Source organism: Labrus bergylta, chromosome 22, assembly GCF_963930695.1.
Source record: "Labrus bergylta chromosome 22, fLabBer1.1, whole genome shotgun sequence".
NCBI lineage: Eukaryota > Metazoa > Chordata > Actinopteri > Labriformes > Labridae > Labrus > Labrus bergylta.
This window is the reverse complement of record NC_089216.1, coordinates 8,026,782-8,048,320: the sequence shown is the minus strand read 5'-3', so window position 1 is coordinate 8,048,320 and position 21,539 is coordinate 8,026,782. Positions and strand designations below refer to the sequence as shown.

The following is a 21,539-nucleotide window of genomic DNA, read 5'->3' as shown; positions in this document are numbered from 1 at the left end:
GGCTTTAAATTTCTCCTCCCTAGTTTGGATATCCAACAGATATTTGCCATCTTCAAGCCCATGCTGCGAAAACCCTAATGACATCACTAGGGACTTTAGAAAGCGCCTCCAGTGCTTCTTAAGTCATTAAGCATTAAAACTACTTTCACAGGCTGAGTACTGTAGTATTAACCATGAAGAGTATATTCATCTTTAAGTCTAAAATCTTCTCACAGAAATGACATTTTCCTTAGAGGTAAAGACCTTAACTCTTTTTTTTTTCCCCATCTAGGGAGAAATGCTCTTTACCTTTGCTACTTTGATGATGTCAGGAATGTCCAGGTATGCTGCGACGGGTAGAAGGCCTTTTCCAATCAGGTAGGCCTCATCTGCCTTCTGCCTGTCAAGACAAACACAAATCATTTAATATTAGAAGGAAGAAGCAACAAAGTAAACAAAAATACAATAATGGGCACCAGATGTCAAGCACTCAATGTCTTTGTGGCAACTTAAGTGAGTCCTCCAATCAGCCTTATGGCCCTGACACACCAAGGAGATCCGTCCTAGGTGGACCGACAGCGAGAGGTCGTCGCCTTAGTTGTTGCGGTGTGTCCAGCTCAGTCGCTACCCGTCAGCCCCGTCAACCCATGTCGAATCGGCGTCAGCGGTCTGCGAGAGGGATCTCTCTGATTGGCTGCTTGGAGGCTTCCTTTATCTCCAGCTCTCGACACAGGTTCTGTAAAGCCCCTTGAGCATGCCGCTGTAGTATCCACGCTTTCACCCATTAGTGCGGTTTCTCCTTATTTGTCACCTCCGCTTCTTCTTTTTTTTTTCTATTTCCACTAAAATACCAAGAGCTGACAACGCCAGTGCTATTTTCTACTTTTTAATCAGACATTATTCTCGATTAGTAAGGCTACTATAACATGAGTGGTGCGTGACAGCTGTGTGAAAATGTTCATAACTACGAGCTGACGCCGCCCCTCACGCATGGTGGTTGGCCGTCGGCTGTAGTCTTTGTTGTGTTTTTAGGGTTCTAGTGCAACTTTTTGGCCAAGACGTGAGGCGGACGCCACAGGTGGCCTTCTTTGCCGTCTGCTTGGTGCGTCAGAGCCCCGAGGACAAGGCAGAACCTGGAAGCAGCGAGGTCACACCCAAAGACATTTACAAAAGAAAAGGCTCAATGAGGCAGATTAAGCTGCCAGGGATTACCTGAATGTTTCCTCATGTCAATACAAATTACATTTATGTCCCGACTTAATACCAACTGCAAAACAAACAACCGGCCCAATGTGCTGGAGGGAAGAAAAATGCTCCCAAGCTTCCTGTAATTGCAATTCACTCTGATCAAGTGTTACCATTTCACGGTCAATGTCCAGCAGTGGCAGCCCAGCACTTAACCCAAGACATGTGTGTGATAGCCCGTAGTTAGAACGCATGGATCCATGAAGCTCCAACATCGCATTAGTACCTGTGCATCTGTCCAGTGTCCTGCTCAGAGTACACAGCCACAGTTCGAATCCCCAGTTCTGTGCAGGCTCTGAACACACGGATAGCGATCTCACCTGGAAGAAAATATGAAAGACATGTGAGGAATAAGAGAAAACAATTTCACTCTTTATCTGCCAGTGCTTCATTTTGCGTACTAGTTCCCTTTGTTTCACAAGCTCTGAAATATTGCTCTTCCTCCCTTTCATGTTTAGTCTCTGTATTATTTACATTTTGTTATATTTTCTATCATTGGTTGAGCAGATTTTGTTTTGTGGTAGGAGGTAGTAGTGTTCTATTTTTCATAAGCACACATTTAACATGATTTTATCAACATCCCGTAGCAATGGCCTAATTTTGCATTGACTGCCTCCGCTGAGAGAATAAAATAAACTTCAATTTTTTATGCCACGCATGAGATGAAAACAAGATAAATCTTTTTTTTGGCTAAGTCATCAAACTGTTGAAAAACATCCACTGACACTGCAACAAGTCTACTGTTTTCTCCCAAGTTTGAGAACATAGTGTAAACTCCAGACAACCAAAACACCGCTCGTCTTTAATCTTGCTGTCACTAGAGCCAAATACTTGTTTTTCAAGCAACACACATTTCGGGGGAGAGAAAAGTATTTCCACTGAAAACTAGCAAGATGTGTTGTACTTGCTGGAAGAGGAGGACGGTGTTTAAACATTTTAGGAAAAGTTAAACATTGAGATATCAAGCAAGCAAGAAATGGAATTAGAGAGGAGAACAGCAGGGGAAATGGGGTAAATAATATGAAAGACGGGACAGAAATGAGAGGGCAAGAAGGCATAAAAAGGCCAGACAGGTGAAATGTTATGCATTTAAGGTCAGAAACCTTTAGAATAATAGGTCAGAAAACAGAGGAGAAGGGAAAAGAGCAATGCAAAAAGAAAAAGGACATATGACAGAGGACATAGAGTTTTAGACAGAGCTAGGACAAGAGATTCAGTTTGGCAGGTTTAACAACATGACAAATAGAGGGAAAAGAGACATGAAAACCAGTGGAGGGGGGAAAACCAGAACAGAGGAAAGAATGAAAAAAGGAACACTGTCACATGGGGCAAAAACAAAGATAAACAAGTGGCTCAGAGGAAAATCAAATCTGACAAGTGCCGGAAAAGACAGGGGAGGCAAAGGGAGGGGTAGGGGAGAAAACAGAAGGGAAAGGAAAGGAAAGAAGAATATTAGTGATAGAGCAGAAACGCATTGGCAAGGAGGAGATGTGCTTGGTTGAGTGGAATCTGGGCTGATATGATACGATGGTCCAGACTCTCTCCTTTTCACACACACACACACACACAATGAAGCCGAGCAGGGTCCAGTGCGCTCCTGTGTGATGAATGTGATCTAATGTGGTGTTGAGATCACGTCACGCCAATGTGGAGGAAGGAGATTGACGGAAAGTCCTGCTCTGTGTGTGTGTGTGTGTGTGTGTCAGTGAACACAATCTATTTGAATCAATTTGATGGATTAAGGCGGTTAAATAAAGCCTCTATGGAAGGCTAGCCATGAATGTATGCATGCACATGTGCAGACTTCTTATTTGCAGCAGAAGGCATTGCACAGGTCCAGCATTAGGTTGCATTTTAAACCTCAACAATCAACCTGAAACTATGAAACACCGACTCAAATGAAGCTACGTAGCACTTTAAATGGAATCAAAAATAACGGGTGGCCCAAAAAGCAATTAGGATGATATGCATGAATACATTTATTTGTCACTCACATCCTGTGCGTCAGCTGACAGAGTGCTCTAATTGCACATTGACTGCCTCTCTGGACAGCATTAGCATTAACAGGAGGGGGTCAGCTGATTAGAAGTATTGTGTTTATGCCGCAGTAAAAACCATACCAGTGAATGCTTGTTGTTTAGGAAAATATGTGCTTCTCTATAATTATATACCCATTGATATCTCATTCCCACTGTCAATCACTTATGAGGATTTCTAGGACTGTAGCTTAGAAAGCAAAACATATACATTTGATGTTGTTGGACGTCTTTCTTTTTGGACAATAACAAATATGCTGTTGCTTCTTGTTTCAAAAGTACAGTCCCATTTCAGTTTCCGTGCTTTTGAATTTAAGCAAACAAAACTAGCTTGTACAATCACCCGCATACAATGTGTGCTTAAATATAAAATGTGTGACAAGGCAAACTAAATGTTGGCCATTAAATATTCAGAGTCTGTTCTTTGCCTGAGGGAGATCGTAAGTGTCATAACTTTTCTCTTACATTATAAATGAAACAGCATTAAACTGTATTGAATTCAATAGTGCTATCTGAATTACCTCTACTCTGTGGTGAAATAGTACCGTCAGGATGCGGATGCGTTCTCACCTCTGTTGGCCACCATGACTTTCTTGATTGGTCGATACTCGCTCTGAGGGGAAGAGTGGGTAAACCGGGAGACAACGCACGTCCTCCTCAGGGCCAACAGGCCGAGTCCTCCTCGGACTACAGCGTACCTCAACATCCTAAAAGCAAAAGGAAGGATGTGTTTAAAACACAGCGTCTCGATGAATCTTAAACTTAAATCAATAAATGGAGGGGAGAGGGGACAAAGCCGAAATATCAGCAAGAGAAAGGCATTGATTGTTGGGTGTTTTGGTTTTTTTCCAGATTCTTGCAAACACACACACACACACAAAAAGGTTCGATGCATTTCAGTGACATGATATACTCGATCTTTTTTTTATTTACTATTTTTTTTAAGTGATTCTTTGCCTTCACTTGATAAGGAAAGTTGTAGAGAGACAGAAAATGTGGAGAGAGAGAGAGTGGGGGATGACGTGCACCAAACAGCTTCAAGACCAGGAGTTGAACCTGCAACCAGTGTGCCCTCCTTACATGGGGCACCTGCTCTACCAACCGTATGCCGTATATATCTTTAAAAAAATAAATAAATAAAAATTCACAATGGCTGATAAAAACTAAACAGAAAATTAGTGAAGTATGTAAACCATTTTCATAGAAGTCATCCAAAACCTACAGGAAAAGCTCCTCAAAGTGAACGTAGTGATCGTGTGCTTAGTTAAATCTATCTTGAGAAAAAGAAGCTCTAAGGAAACTGATGAGAGGATGATAATGGTTTGGAAATGATTAAACACGAGATGGGAGACCTTTTTAGATTGATTAAATCTACTCAAGCGGCAGGGCTTAATAAGTTGATGCCATGGGTTATGTTTGTCTTTCAACACTGATCATTTCTCAGAAATTTGTAATCGGTGTCGTATTAATATTTTTGCAGCATTTCACGATTATTCAAAAAGCTGGCTTTCTCATTAACAATTTGACACCAGTGGCCTCACTTATGAGAGTTAACATGAAAGACTGAAAAGATAAGTTGAAGTAGATCAAATCAAACTAACTAAAAGACCATTCTACAAACTTCTTCCAAAGATATTAAATTTGTATTAAAAAGGAAAGCGCAAGTTTGGAAGGCAATCAGCTGCTGCTCTTCCTTGAGGCCTCCAGTCAGCTTCAGGTGTACCTCATTAAGCTCAACGACTTTGGAGTGTTTTAGCTGTCTTTTTCTTTTAATTAATTACAAAGGGTAGTCCCCCTCATCGCTTTTCTATACCAGAAATTTCAGATTCAAACATAAAAAACCTCAAAAACTTGGGGGTTTTATGAAGTTTAAAAGAAAACCAACTTATACTTGTATTTGTGTTTCATCTGCAAACCAATTTTGTTCACGAAATACTCTCCCTGTCCTATAGGTTAAGGACTGTACTCAACCTCAACAACCACATGGCGCAAACTCATACGGGTTCTTAAATGGAGCATGCCTTTCCAATACAAAAGATACTTACCAACAATGTAACGGTAATGGCACAAGTACACAAATTAGAACATCATTCACACAAAAAGGAGCAAAAAGTCAACAACTACCTCTTCCACTAAATGGTAGGCCTAAGTGTCTCTTTCACTGGCACAAACAGCTCCACCAGTCAAGCTACCAGTTTCCCAAGTGAGCCTCAGACTGCAGAGAGGAAAGCTTCTTCTTCTGGTCTGACTACAAGCTTACATCTCTGTTGAAGTACTTTGCTGCCCCACTGTGGTCAAACAGCATCGTTGCAGTCAATGGGGGATCATAACCAGCTTCCAAAGTGGCATTATTAGGAAATCCAAGAATGCTCTAATACTGTGTTAAACCATACCTAACATATCTGTCTGGATATATTCACACATTGCGGTTAACTTGTTACTGATGACAACATGGGCTGGCCTTTTCACAAAACACAAAATGTGCCATGGTTTCACTAGATGAAGGTGAAATAAGAAGATATTAAAGGTCCTGTGTTGACTTACATAAAATAACCTGCAGTCTGTCGATACCCAACAGAACAATGACATAAAAGATAGCATGTGAACTCAAATGACAGCACAGCTTAATTCACCTGTCACCAAGCATGGGGTAAGAGGGAAATACTGTCATGGACATCAAATACGTGCAGAGACAAAAGTAAACTATATGCAACTAAATGACTCAAATTAGACGAACTAAAGAGTCCTGACTCATGACGATTAGGCTCCAGATTTGTAGATCTTTACATAGCACAAAACCAGTTTTCCCCACACACAACCAAAAAGGAAGCATGGGAAAAGGATCTTTGTTTGACAGTTGACCATGAAAGCTGGAAAACAATACATTAAAAACATTTATATTTGTTTTGTAAACTCCAGACACCAACTAATTCAATTTAAAATACTTCACAGGCTTCATTATTCCTCACCAAATGGCACTCTTTTTCCTCATCTCTTTCTACCTGTTCAAAGAGTCAATCAGCTGAGGGCACTTTCGGCCGACTATTCTGGGCTTTCCCCAAACTAAATAAGTTCTGTTCAGATATTTTTAAATTGCTTCTCTGAAATATGTCACTCACATCGTCTCCTTTCACAGCCATTTTTGTCAGAACCGACAACTACTAAATCTGTCCCACGTACAACAAAAGACATCACAATGTGGCATGGTTGTTCCAAAGTGGAACATCTTATATTTCATCGCTCTACACTTCCAGAGATCTACCTTCTTTTGTTTTAAAATGGCATCAAGAAATGACCAATCTGTTACTTATGTAGAGGGCCTGATATAGTGTCTGTCTCAGTTCTGTAACCTTTGATGAAATGTGACAACCATTCTTGTTTTAGTCATCAAAGACAAACTAAAGTGTTATTCTGCTTGTAAGAGTTTGTGCAAACATATGTTTACTCTTCATTTATGTACAGAAACCATGTATTAATACTGTTTTAGACCAATGAGACACACTGTGACCTATAACTGGTTTTTTTAACTCACAGTATTGTATGGAATCCAACAAGAGCATGCTTTTGTTGTTTTGTTTTATTTGCTCCGTCCTATGTGCCTCTTTTTGCTTTTGTCTTTGTTTATCCATGAGGAGCGGTTGCTTTTTTTGTAGCTGTGCTGAATATATATATTTTTAAGTAACAAACTTCAAAGAATATGTGTCACCTATACAGAAAGCAGTATGTCCACTTTCTAAGGGAACTAGATCATGAAGCAAAGTCTGTGAGAACAACTGTTCCCCGTGTCCAAGTTAATGCACAAAAATAAACTTTGAAGAATCAAATGAAAAAAGAACCAATGGAAAACGGCTTCCACACCATCAATGGACACCTTCAGACTGTCTGTAAGGAGCCTGAAACAGTATACCGCTGCTACACAAAAGACGCAGACTGTCACTCTGTAACAGATACAGCTTCACAAAGCCTGAAAGAGTCGAGATAACAAGACAAGAGAACCAGGACAAACGGAGCTGACAGACAGGAAAAACCGGTCAAATGTAAACCGTGTCCTACATTAAACTTAAACATTTCTATACTGTATGATCTTTATGTCTGCAGATAATAAGATAAGTAGATATATGTTACTTGTGTTATTTCTTAGATTTAACAATAAAGTGTGTAATTGCCCTTTATTTCAAGCCTTTGTAGGGGTGTGTGTAGGATTATTCACAGCAAAGCAGGCTTCATGAACATATGCTACTTTCTGCAGGGCTTCTCCACATGCTTTCAAATTCATGTATTTACCATGGTGTAGAAATGTGCCTGATGAACACTAGAATACATTTAAAAAAAGACACAAAATAAGGTACAAGACTAGAGCATTATAAAATGTTTCAGAAATTGCACATATTTGAATATAAAAATTGTAAAGAATGCAGGGAAAGACATATTTGGCGCCAGTGACCCCTTTACCTGACGGTGCCAACTATTGAATTGCAAATATTTAACTAGTTCTCGCATTGCATTTTTTTTCCATATTGCACACCTTAGTACATCGTCGTTAAGATTATTCCACACAGGGAACACAGAAGAGGTGTCTGCTCACATAATAATTCATACATGCAAACAAATGTAAGAATCACGCTTCAATGTCTGTTTGCCGTATCCGGTTCGGTTTCACATGTCTGTTGTACAGGTTTCGGGGTTTAAGGTTATGGTTTCTGTAAAAACAACCAAGAGAAAAGGGGGAGATCACACCAGAACAACTATTGCCTGTTACCTGATATTATTTGTCTCATGAACATGCTATACTTTTGCGATTTATGACGACAATTTCTTTTTTAAATACATTTTACAGGGACTCCAATAAGAAGCCATGCAGGTGACTTCATTTACCAAAAGAAATGCCCTGGGAAGGGTTATACATGTTTTACTCATGCCTGTGACATCATTCTACAGATACAGACATTGATATTGCTAATAAGATTTGAAGTGCATGAGCTGCACTTGGCCTGCATTGCTTCAATGTCTCATGACAATGAAGAGGTTCTGCAGCTGACAGGCACTGATTATGTGGGCAGTGTGAATCAGCAGTGAATGTTCAAATGGACTGAACTTATACGTCACCTTTTTAGACATCTGACAGCTTAATTGCTGGAAAAGCTGAAAGGCTATGACTTTTCTCACTCATAATTTCAGAAATATTCAACTTCTGTGAAATTCTGCACGTTGAAATGAGAGGGAGAGCCTTCAAAATCACAACTTTTTTTTTTTTTTTTTTAGAAAATTATTACACCTCCTTCAAGCCTCTATAAGTCAGCCAAAAGTTCTCACAGAAACTTCATTCCACTTCTACAATATTCCAGTCAGACCCTTTGGGCTTTGTCAGTATGATTCATCTTTTTCATAGTATTCAAACAGGAACCTTTTCAAAAGTTAATTTTGTTTTTTTTCAGCCCTTCAAAGACCGTTACATTAGCGTGTATTTCAAGGAATGCTCAGAGCGCGTGATCTCATCAAACAGGGAGTGGAAGCTCATGAACATATCTTGGTCGCCTTCTTGAAAAAATGCCGTCGGGCCACAACTGTAACTCCACATACACAGAAAAGCGCATCAAAACATAGACAACCTTGTTCTGCTTGTGTTAAAACAGCAATATAAATGTACATTTTTTTTGCCAGTAGATTGGTCACAGAAAGTTGCTCCCTTTACTCCAGTGTTATTTTTTTGGCGGAGATTTCGGGAGGACATCAGAAGAGAGGACTTTTCTACACCGCTGCCCCGGCCACAATCCTGACTTCAAACATGACTGCTTTATCACAGCCCTGGTGGTGCTTAGGGTGTGGACCGTTCGATGATAGCAGTTACAGGCTTGGCACACTGACTGATGTTTGAGACAGTGATCTGACTAATATATCCCACTGAAATCACCAAGTTACCCACTACTTAAACAGCAGTTACCTTCACCACAGCTGATCCAGAAGAGCTAACCAGGCCAGACATGATCACACTTAACAGCATTATACAAGGTTTGTCATCTTTCCTCCTCATCCCCCTTCAACTCAGTCTCCACTACGTTGATTGTTCATCCTTCAGCCTCAGCTCTTCAAGATGCAGCATTAGCAATCCAGCACAAGTTTTTCCACAGTCCAGTCAATCGTCCATACATCACTCCTGGTATTCACCTGTCTCAGACACAGCATTAGCAGTATGTCTTCAGTAAATTTCATTATCATATTAGTCACGTGTTTCAGACAAAGCATTGGCAATAAAGCACCAGCTTATCAGCAAGCAGCGTTCACAGCACTATTTCTTCAGGAACTGCATTTTCTAATTACTATTATTACCATTATTACAAATGAGTCTTTGAGACAAAGTAACTCTATACTCTGATTAGGTAAAAGTATTGAATAGTAGTTAGATCTTGGGAGACAATGCACAAAAAGCTTTTAAACAAGAAAAAATATCTCAATCTGCAACTTTGTCCATCTGTTGTTATAGTCACAGTCGTCCTCTGCCTTCAAAAACGTTTTTTTGAAATGACTATTGTACAGTTCTGCGATGTGACTCACTCAACCCTGTCTTCCTTTCTTTACGTCCCTCTATAAAAGATCAAGCAAACATCAAAACACGCTACAGCAAGTAGCTAGTACTGTGTCGCACTGCTGAAATGAGGAAATCAAGGCTTCATTGTTGTATGAAAGGAATGTGAAATGGTTGGGACACTCAGTACTTGAGGATCATTTTGGTTTTGGGCCGTAATGTCACATTGCAGATCTACTTTTCTCTCTGGTGAATTCTTCACAGAAAAAAAATGATTTGTATTTGACGTCCTTGCCTTATAGATTTCCAAAAAAAAAAAAAAAAAAAAGCTTTTGACTATACTTTCTACCTACTTGAATTTTCTTTTTTTAAACTTAATAACAAGCAATACATGCTTAGTCTTACTGTATACTGGTAATGAGTGGAGGAACTTGGAATTAAGAACAAAATGTATAAATGGTACATGAACATACACCAGGAATGACAACGCATATCCTCTCAGCATTCATTTATAGACAGTATACTAGCTAAATAATTACATTGAGAAACAAGAAGCAGGCATGTTATCCATGAGACAAACAACTCACACAACTTTGGATTTTGACTTTCTCTGCAGTGTGGAGAGCAGGATGACGCAACATACCGCATGATGCATTTCCGTTGGAGTTATTCATTGTTTAGTCATTTGGATCAGAAATTTAAAAAAAAAAAAGGTTAAAATACGTTGTCGTTTCTTCATAAAAACAACCATTAGGAAGCTCTTTCCATCGATAATCAACAGTCAAAACTTGATATAGTCCCAGTTCAGTTCTTATGCTCTGAGATGATTGTGGTAAAGTCACACAATACATCAGTATCATGTGTGGAACTGCACATCATCAGTTTGCTTTAAAATCAATTACTACTCGAGTGAAAATGCAATAAACTTTATGTTGCAAAACTCTATTACCACAACAGTCAATAAGGAATGCATTGTTAATTACTGCTCCCAATATCGACTTTAATGTCTGCACAGTAACAACAAGCCCAACTACAGCATCAGGTAACGCAGAATCAATATCTTTCAATCATCACGGGCTCTCTGATCGGCTGTTTTCAGTTTAACCTTTTACATTTGAAATGATAAACAGAGCCAGTCATGTCAACTAGTAACTCGTATAATCTGAGCAACTTTGATCAAACATAATGTTGTACAAATCTGGGTCAGTCATAGGTTAGAAATAAAACACACTTTTTGACACACAGGCAAAGCATGTTGAACCTGTCCAATATGGTTTTACTGCAACAACTCCTCCCAACCTCAACCTAAATGCTAACTTTAACATCAAACACAAAGAGTAACACTGAATTAAATTACAGTTTGAGAGCCAAAAAGACATGTTGAGCCTGGACCCTCCCTCTCTGCATGTTGTCTGATTGACAAAAACTCTGTCCGTGTTTGGTGGAAGGCAGACAGTGGAACAAACAACATAAAGCACAAGTATTGTCACAGCCAAGTTTATCAATAACCCAAACTATCTTCAGTCAGAGTGTATCAGTCAACCCACAGCTAAAGCATGACAAACATCACACACCCCCCTTTTAAAAAAGGGTCGAAAGTTAAAGCGTACTGGTCATAATCTCTGAGTGTTGGGCTGCTTAAAAGAACAAAAGCCGATTTTTGGTTCATACATTAACTTCTCCCAGATCAAAGTTCTGCTCTGTTCTTGACGTACACAGCCACAGATAGTGACACACAAACACACAAAACTAGCATTAACTTTGCTCTAATAACATGCAGACCATGAGGCACATGCACACACATGGCTATCTGCCAGCACTTGGGCAATAACCTAAAAAAAAAAAACTTCCTTTTCCTTTGAAGCCAATACCAAACAAATCAGTGGTCTCCAAACAGACAAAGGCACCGATATCCTGTCTGCGATTTCACCATAAAAGATAAGAAGAATGACGCTCACCAAGGGGACTATTCATTCCTTTGTGACCTTTAAAATAAAAAACACATGCTTCCCAAAGCATAGGACCGAATAGGATAATATGGTTTCAAAACATGAAACAGCCCTTGAAACATTTGTAGGAGAGTTTTGACAACCCTTGCTGAGTAGGTCACTATAATTAGGGCTGAGAGAGAAAATAAATCAAACAGGGGAACAATCGCCTCACATGAAAGAGACAGGGATTCCAACAATAAACTTTTGAGTCAAAAAGGTACATCACACCAGATCCTTTTTCTCCATGCTCTACAGTATATGACGTGTATTGAAACACTTGAATGCCAAATATGGATACTTTTCTTTTTTTCAAATGATTAAAAATAGATGAAAGTGAATAAACAAATGGAAAAAAAAAAAATCTGTATAAAATAATATAAAATAAAAAGCCAATTTCAATATAATACACATTTGACTCGTTCGAAAAAGGGATAGGAAGAAGACTGGGCTTGTCAAGTCCTACCCCACATTCTTCACCATTAACAAATGCAAAATCCAATAAAACAAAATAAAATCAACGGACAACACAAAAGAAATACTCCAATCGAGCTATTAAGAAAAACAGAACAAAACAAAAACAAACAAACAAAATGAACAGGCGCCATTAACAGCTGTGAGATTTACATTCCCCTTCCTCATTTCTGTACTTTTCAAAGATACATCTTTTGTACATTTTATTTTTTAATTGCATCATATTCATACTTTGTTCAATCGTTTCGCCAAGACCATTCTTTTGAAAAGCCATTGAAGCATTAAAAGAATGGCTCTTGCTTTCTTGTGTATCAGCCACACTTTAAAGATATTTCCCACTGAGTCATCCTGACATTAGTACTTTCAGAAACTACAAACTGAATTTGCTGAGTGTAAGAAAACGGGCGCAGCACAGCATGCGATATGAGCCCACTGGTGGGTCAGACAGGGTTAAGCTGAAGAGACACCCAGAGGCACAGAGGTCTAGTCTCAACATGTTTCAACCACAGATTGCCTCACACTGGCACACACAAATCCTGGTACACTGGTTGCAAAAGAGTTGAATGTTAAAATGGAAATAATGTGAAATCCTTTAGAATCTTACATAAGCTGAAGGTGTGATTTGTCAGTGGACATGATGAGTAAACAACCAAGAATAGAAAACAGGTGTGCATTCATCCACACTCTCTTCCTTCCTCCTTTACACATCAGCAGTGTCCTCCTCTGCCCTACCAGCCCATTACCAGGTAATGGATGACTGTGTGTAACCTCAGCTCATACTGAATCTGAGCTGTTCAAACACATGAAATGAGAAAGTGAAAAATAGCTTGTGTCCTACGGTAACAAAGCTGTCTTCAAGTTCTTGCTCAAAGCCACTTTAAAATAAATAAATCACAGAAAATGAAACAATACGCACAGCTGAATGGAAACAAAAGGTAATTTTATGCAAAAGGTCTAAATGCTCCCTAAGTCAGAGCAACACATTCTGTGAGCAAGAACAAGGTTACTTAGTTGCAGTATTTGTGGACAAAACAAACGGTTGTGACTGCACTTAAAACGAGGAAGTGGCAGCTTATTAGTGCGGAAAGCTAGATCATGGGTTCCAATCCCCAAGCAGTCTGGGGAAAAAAAAAAAAGTCTAAAAAGAAATCCTCAGGACCTGGAAAAGAACCCTTGGGCCTAGACATTGAACTACCTGTATAGAAGATATGAAATGAAAAGACAGAGCACATTCCCCCCCTGCAACTCACATTTAAACTCTAATCTTCAAGATAAAATTAACCCGGAAAGATGTTCCTCTACATGAGCAGACATTAACTGAGCTGTAGTCTATAGCAAAGTTCTAGTTGTGGGAAACTGACATTGTATATGTCAAATCACACTGGTGAGTTTTGCTCTTGACTTTCTCTGTCCTCCTACCCAGCTGTATCAACAACATGCTCCAGCCTCCTGCTGCTGCTACAGTCTGCACAGTACAAGATTTTACACAATTCTGAGAGCACGTCAAATGTCTTTTAGCCTGTAACCGTAGCAGCTTTAAGGGAATAGATTCAAAGAAAATTGCTGTGAGGCTGAGGGGAATGTCAACTAAAAGTAAAAAAAAAAAAAAGGTTGATTGCAGGTGCCCCATGGAACATTTGATTTGTCACCTTTAAGTATTACAAAATGGGAACTCTACACATATACTGACTGACTATACTTCAAAAACTACTGGAGAAGAAGAATAACAAAGGAATAGTCTCAAACTTCCCTCTCAAACGGTCATTTGTAAATTAAGAATGACTGCAGGGTGCTACAAGTTTATGCTCATCCCTGCTTCTCCTTTCATTGTTTACTGTTTTGCCAATGGTCCCACAGATTCCACTTCCGACGTTACTTAATTCTTGCAGCTGTTTCTCTCTTGGTGCCTCTGTTGGCAGTATGCAAAAAGAGACTTTTGAGAAGGTGCCCCTTTGTATTCACTTTTCATTTCATGTGAACCCTCACAACAAGAAGGAACACTTTGAGCCGACAAGCAGGCACAGCGTTTTGGGTGGGCCTTAAGGGCCCGAAGAGGCTCATCCAATCCCGTTTATTTGGAAAGAAATGGTTGTTTGGATCAGTGTCCATGTACACGCTTGATCAGATCGTGTCGGGGGTTAAACTGTTCTACTGCGCGTGTCTGCAGTTCCTCCTGCAGGACAATGAATGGCGACATTTTTAATCTGACATTGCACAAAAAAAAAATAATAATGCATTCAAATCAATGTTGCTGGAATATCTAAAACCGTTTGAAAATATAGAAAATAACTCATTTGTGTTTTTTGTAGATATAAAAATTATTATTTTTACTTTTCTTGCAGAAATATGATATACCATCCCTGGACTACCTTGCATAGTACCAGCCTACTTAACTAAACTGAACAACAGTTGCAAAATGCTGACGCTAGTTGAGCCCAAAGCACCATTAACAGAAAAAGTAGCATGTCGTAATGTCTCAGGTGAATTTGGTAATTCAGATGACGACTTTATAGCAAACTTCCTCTTCATCTCACTGCAGCAATCCTAACAGCTCAACAAGTCATGGTCTCTTTAATAACTGAACACAGCAGGGAAATCTTGCCTTTGTGACAAAGTTGAAGCACACAATGGTTATTTTTGAGGACCGGAGTCGGAAACTTTGAGAGGAGAAGACTACAAAGGCTGCATTACATATATGCACACTCAATTTACAGTACATGAAAAATGAAGCATTCAAATGTCTGCATGTTTGTCATTAAGCTATGACAAACATCTCTGTTATACCTGCATTATTGCAACAAGTATAACCAAGATGAATCAGTGACTATCAAACACACAAGGCTACTACAGTGTCATCGTGCCCAATGAGTGTTTCTGACCGCTCCCCTGCATTAGGTTTTAAAGTTCTGTGTAGGACTTTTTAAGGTAAATGTCCTCGGTTTGATCGCTGCACAGCTCCCACTGAGCCTCCTCAGCTCTGGAATGGGACTGCTGCTCTGGCAATGTACAACTCTTCAAATCAGAGTAACAGGTTGCTCTGAGGAGGGAACACACTGCGTGCACTCAAATGAAATCTGACACAATACACACACACACATGCATGTTCAAAGGTCGGAGATCAAATTTCTGCAAAAAAGTACAATCGGTGACAAAAACAAAATGAGGCCATTGCACACAAGCACATTTAGTGTACAGCTCACATATAACAAGCATGTTGTGCAATGTACAAGTTCCAACATGTAAACAGGCATTTCTTCCCACTTATAGAGACACAATGGGAAATGTAGTCCCTTCTGTGTTACTTCACATTCTTATTAATGTGACACAGTGTTTTATTGCACCCCACCATCCAATGTGCGGGTAAGAAGCACACAGTGGGTATTCTGCCAAGGTTGAAAATCATTCCACATTGGAAAACTGATGATTTTTCATGGGGGGGGGGTCATCTTGCAACAACTTCAAAAAGCCCTCTGACCCCACTTTTGGGAACTATTGCAATGAGTTTGCATTTAAACAACTTCAGACAAAGTTAGCCACAAGGAAAACTTGCACAGTTACACCATCAGACAGACGTCGATATTTAGGCTACCTACTAAACAAGTTTGTTGTTGTTTTTTTTTTCCCCCCATTGAGTTTGAGCTCTTCCTCGATTCACCTGTGTGACGTTGACAGCTGGACTCACTGGAACTTCAGACGTCGTTTCTTTCCACGTTGGAGCGCACATGCAGGTAAGATTGTGAGCGAAATGAGAGATCAAATGCACTCAATGACAGCCACATGCACGCACACACACACATGCACACGCACACACACACACACAGGATGCAGACCACTCGTATGCACACGCGTTACCCCGGCAGTACTTACATGCTGGTGCTGGGTCGGTGACAGCAGATGCAGTGAATCCCTCTGTCAAGTAACCGGACACCGACTGTAAACAGTGGACTTGTCACAGTGTGTTTACGTGTGCGTCTTCTCCTTTCCTCCTAACACACACACACACAGAGACACACACACTGCTGCACGGATGAGGAAGGAGATAGGGGGTTTATATGCACACACACACACGCACAGGTAGGCTACACACCAAGCACACGGAGTGACTTCGGGACGGCCGAGCGCGCACTCAAAGAGGTGACACACACGCTGTCACACACACACACACACACACACTCTTGCACAGTCCCTCATGTGTGAGAAAGGCGGTAGGACTCTGGAGCTAGTTGCTAACTGTATACTATTGCTAACTGAGCTAGCAGCTGGCACCGTCCGTCTCCGTCAGGCGGATATAGGAGTCTGCTACTGCGCCTGCCTCTTACTCTCTGTTAATCTCTCCCCCTCTCTCTCTCTCTCTCTCTCTCTCTCTCTTCCCTTCTCTCTCCCCTCCCAATAAGCTTTCATCCCTCTCTTCGATATGACGCAACCAGACACCCCCTAAGCTGAGCACCAATCACAGAAGAGGGCATGTCAGAGCTCAGGGAGCGGCAGGATTTAAAGTACCAGGGACTGTGTTAATGTACGGTGGCCGGGAAGTGCAAAACAGTGTTAAAACACTTGTGTAAAATGTGAGACAAATTTACATTTTTGAAAAACATTTTATGAAACAAAATTGCAAAACCAAAAAACACTTACCAAGGACAAAACTAATTTACAAGATGTGAAACACTTTTACAATTGCTGAGACAAATTTAGACATTTTTTTTTTTTTTAAGATTTATTTTTGGGCTTTTTGTGCCTTTAATTGAGAGATAGGACAGTGGATAGAGTTGGAAACCAGGGAGAGAGAGTGGGGAATGACATGTGGCAAAAGAGCCACAGGCCAGACTCAAACCTGGGCCGCCCGCTTGAGACTACAGCCTCCATACATGGGGCGCCCACCCTAACCACTGCGCCACCAGCGCCCCAGGCAGAACACTTTTACCAGTCCCCAAACAATTTTACAAGCGGCAGAATCTTGACGGAAAGGGAATGTACCGCGACAAAACAAAACAAACAAAAATGACCCCCTCACTCCGAGTCACTTCCAACATTTGGTACATTCCCATTTTGTCAAGATTCTGTCATTTGTAAATTTGTTTTATAAGATGTAAATGTGTTTTTTTTTTCTTGGTATAAGTGTTTTTGGTTTTGTAATTTTGTTTTCTAAAAGTGTAAAAAGGTTTTTTTTAAATGTAAATTTGTCTCACATTTGTAATTTTGCTTTGCACTTCCCAGCCACCGTACATTTCCGTCAAGATTCTGTCGTTTGTAAATTTGTTTTATAAGATGTAAATGTGTTTTTTTTTCTTGGTATAAGTGTTTTTGGTTTTGTAATTTTGTTTTCTAAAAGTGTAAAAAGGTTTTTTTTAAATGTAAATTTGTCTCACATTTGTAATTTTGCATTGCACTTCCCAGCCACCGTACCTTTCTGTCAAGATTCTGTCATTTGTAAATTTGTTTGGGGACTGGTCAAAGTGTTCTGCCTCTTGTAAATTTGTCTCAGCGATTGTAAAAGTGTTTCACATCTTGTAAATTTGTTTTGTCCTTGGTAAGTGTTTTTGGTTTTGTAATTTTGTTTCATAAAATGTAAAAATGTTTTTCAAAATGTAAATTTGTCACACATTTTGTAAAAGTGTTTAACACTTTGTAATTTTGCTTTGCACTTCCCAGCCACCGTAGGACAGGGAATGTACCGTGACAAAACAAAACAAACAAAATGACCCCTCACTCCGAGTCACTTCCGACATTTGGTACATTCCCATTTTGTCAAGATTCTGTCGTTTGTAAATTTGTTTTATAAGATGTAAATGTGTTTTATAAGATGTAAATGTGTTTTTTAAGATGTAAATGTGTTTTTTTTCTTCTTGGTACAAGTGCTTTTGGTTTTGTAATTTTGTTTTCTAAAAATGTAAAAAAGGTTTTTCAAAATGTTAATTTGTCTCACATTTGTAATTTTGCTTTGCACTTCTCAGCCACCGTAATGGAGAGCTCCGTGTACAAGACAAAACCATCGACTGTAAGGACATAACACGAGATAAGGAAAGGGGATCATATGAGATAATGAAGGCAAATTGCCACCATAAAACAAAACTTTAAAGCCCCATAAAGAATAATCCATATTATTAACAAATTACATGCCCTTAATCAATCAATCAAACTTTATTTATACAGCACCTTTCAGACAAAATAAATTGCAGTTCAAAGTGCTTAACAAGAGTGCAGAAAAGTTATTAACAATAAAGTAGTTTATAAAATCATTGAGAGACTAATGCACACCAATAAGAATTAAAAAATATGTATAAAAATAAAATAAAATAAAATACGACACATAAAAGCGACAAGATATTAAAATAAATACATAAGAGGAAAATGTTTAAAATTGTAGTAGGATAAAAAAAGACAATACAGTAATGTTAAGATTTGAATTGATATAAAGCACTATATAAAAGCCAGACTGAATAAATATAATAAAAATAGCTAGAAGGACGTAAACCTCATGATAGGCTTTTTTATAAACAACACCAAGGCATTTGTGTTAGCAGAAATAAAGTTGTCATTAATAAACTAGTGGCTATAGGCTAACCAAACAGGTGCTACCTTGCTAATGCTTACTCCCTCGCACCAAACGTTAAACAGCCATAGGCTAGATTTAGCGCTAGTGAACATCCCTAAAGGGGTATGCAAAGATCAAAACAGAGCTAATAGAAATGTAAATAATGGACTTAGCAAACACTCGAAGACAAATTAAACAGCTTTCAACATAATTCCCTATTCTCTTTTTGTTCCAAAAGACTAAAACCCTGTGAATGTAGGCCTAGGTTTAAGGGAAAAGGGCCCTCGTTAATTAATCTATTGGTCGCACCTGTGGTTTTCCTGTTATGAGGTTATGACAACAAAGGGTAAATATAGGGGGTTATGAAGTCTAAATGTCTGCTGTTAGTAAATAATAATAAAAAAGGATGCATAAATGTTCATTTGGAACTCATGCTTTGACTTTTCAATGAATAGCTTTACTCTGTTTATCTTATAGTCAATGCAAAAAACATGTATAATATGTTAATAATGTGCTTAATGCATTTGAGACTTCAAAAACAAGAACATTATTTTTTTTTTCATACATTTTGCTTATCATCAATAGGTCTATGCTAATGACAGATGTGTAGCTACCAGTTGTGTGCATGACAGGTAAGAACTTTTTTTTGTTCTTCTTATAGACTTCATTAAATACATGCATGTTGATTAATCTTGATTTGTTCTCTTTCTACATGTGTGTACTAACTCCAAAATAATCAGAGTAACTTGAAATAACTTCATTTCAGTTTCGAGTGAAGCTACTTGATAGACTATCAAGTAGCTTTAAAAAGAGGAACTAGAGGAAAGGGGAGAAAGGAGAGAGTACAGGAGAGATCAGTTGTGGTGCACAGTATGAAAGAAAAAAGCTCTGATGCAGGAAGGCTGAAAAGTGAAGGATTTGATTACAGGGCAGGCTCATAAAATGGTGCTTTGTAGTCCTGCTTTGTAAAGTGGACAATAGACTACTATGCCTTCTCTGAAAAGAAATTCACTTCACATGCACACTGCATCTTCATTTGAAAATGCTTACTGAAAATTCAGCCTGTTCTGATATTTTAAAAGCCAATGAACGTATAACCTAGTAAAGAAATGTGCACGACTGTCTCCCCCGACGTCATAAATAAGAAGGCAAACCACATGTTGTGATGCAAGAATGAAACTCAGTATCTCAACAGACACAACCGCTCACAAGGCCTGAACACTCCCACGATTGTTTATCAGCTCTTATGAGCTCTCTTATCTGTTCAAGATTACCAAAGTCGAAGTCGTTGACATTCCTATGACGCGCATTCAAAATCAATCACGTTTACGTAGCAGCAAAAAATGAATTACGTTTCAAAAGGAATTAGTCAAATAGAAACTGCATGGAGACCCAAAAAATTAGAATCGCATTTGGACTTCTGGAGCGATTGAAATAGCCAAAAACGTGTCTTTATTTTTGACCTACTTTTCCGAATACACTCAGATTTTTTTAACTTAAAACATACTGCTCTCTCCTTATCTGTCTGACACTTATTGTCTCTTCGTCTTTTAAAGGTTGTGATTAACACCATCCTCTCAAAGTCTCTCACGCAGCTCCTTCTGCAGCAGCGAGAGTCAGAGCTCAGAAGTGGGCCAGTGACAGCGTGCCAAAGTGTTGCATCACAAGTGCAGGAGTAGCTATGCCACATTGGAACGAGCCAAAAGAATTTTTATGAGGCTCCTTCACTGTGTTACAGACTCTCAGTGTAGGTTCTGTTGTTGTCACTGTGTGTACTCAAAAGAGTGCACAGATATTACAGAGCGGGTTTGGCAGGGTTAAATATTGATCATTCAGTGACCTTTTGCTCTCCTAAGGGAGCAGTATATATTTGATATATGGTTTTTAGCATGCAAATTCTGTTCTTGATTGGAAAAGATCTGTATGTTCTCTGTGGTTAAAGCAAGCCTGTGATTACATCTTTGTACGGGCATTACCTGGAATGTACATGAGTCTGGGAAAAGCTCTGTAGGGGCTACTCAGATTTTAGCAGCTGTTTATGGCATCCTCTCATAAAGAGTTGTATTGCCTTAATTTAATAACAAGTTTTTAGCAGCTGAGGGAGAGAGAATAAATGTTCCAGTTTAAATATAATAATAATGTGAAGGCTGCGCCAACGATTATATAACAGATTCCAACCTTTAACTGTGTCAATGACAGCACACAACCCACATGTACAGTATCTTGTAAGCCATAAAACCTTGAGATTTTATCACCTGTTCCCAAAGAGTGCGAAACAAGTTCTAACAACTTAACATTTCTTCTTTAGTGGACGAAGAGTAGTGAGGGATTTTTGCTTTACAAGCCCTATAAACGTGGAAAAAAAAGGGAGTAATCTTTATTATCAGGTCATGTGTTAAAGTCAATTTAAGTCATATTAAAGTACTTTCTCTTCCTTTTTTTACAAAGTCGGACTTGAAGCTTTGTGAGCTTGTCTCTGCTGTTGTACGTGCTGGTTCGTTTTACTGTAGTTTGAGCTTTCTGGAAGGCGTGAGATCGTCTCTGTGTCAGCAGCTTCCTCTTCTTCCAAAAGACAAAAACATTCATAAATGCAGGTTTAATGAAACTCGGCCCTCGTTAATTGTATTTGTCACACCTGTTGTTTTCCTGTTAAATGTAATGAGATAGTAATTATGGGAAAATGTACAGTGTTCAGCTGTGAAGTAATAAAGTGTGTAAAGGCCCCCCTATTAATAGGATATGATTAATAAAGTAACAGTTCT

General features: G+C 39.1%; 1 protein-coding gene and 1 long non-coding RNA gene across 4 annotated transcripts in view; one reads left to right on the top strand and one right to left on the bottom strand.

The window, feature by feature from the left end:
* The window catches only part of LOC109991341 (pyruvate carboxylase, mitochondrial), a 272,579-nt gene extending 255,998 nt beyond the window's left edge, over nt 1-16,581 (bottom strand). Inside the window, exons 1-4 of one of the 3 annotated variants that reach the window (XM_020643641.3) lie at nt 16,113-16,581; nt 3,831-3,967; nt 1,451-1,544; nt 289-379 (exon numbers count right to left, since the gene is read on the bottom strand). In XM_020643641.3, the coding sequence (XP_020499297.1) occupies nt 289-379; nt 1,451-1,544; nt 3,831-3,967; nt 16,113-16,114 (324 nt within the window). In that variant the 5' untranslated portion in view covers nt 16,115-16,581. Of the gene's footprint in view, nt 1-288; nt 380-1,450; nt 1,545-3,830; nt 3,968-5,384; nt 5,403-15,900; nt 16,035-16,112 lie in introns of those variants that run through there. The other 2 variants (XM_020643643.3, XM_020643642.3) reach the window with 2 other exon arrangements.
* On the top strand, nt 13,237-18,156 carry LOC136177332 (uncharacterized). Its single transcript, XR_010664962.1, has 2 exons — nt 13,237-15,973; nt 16,640-18,156. It is a non-coding gene; the product is annotated as an uncharacterized lncRNA (long non-coding RNA).
* Nucleotides 18,157-21,539: the final 3,383 nt, after the last annotated feature.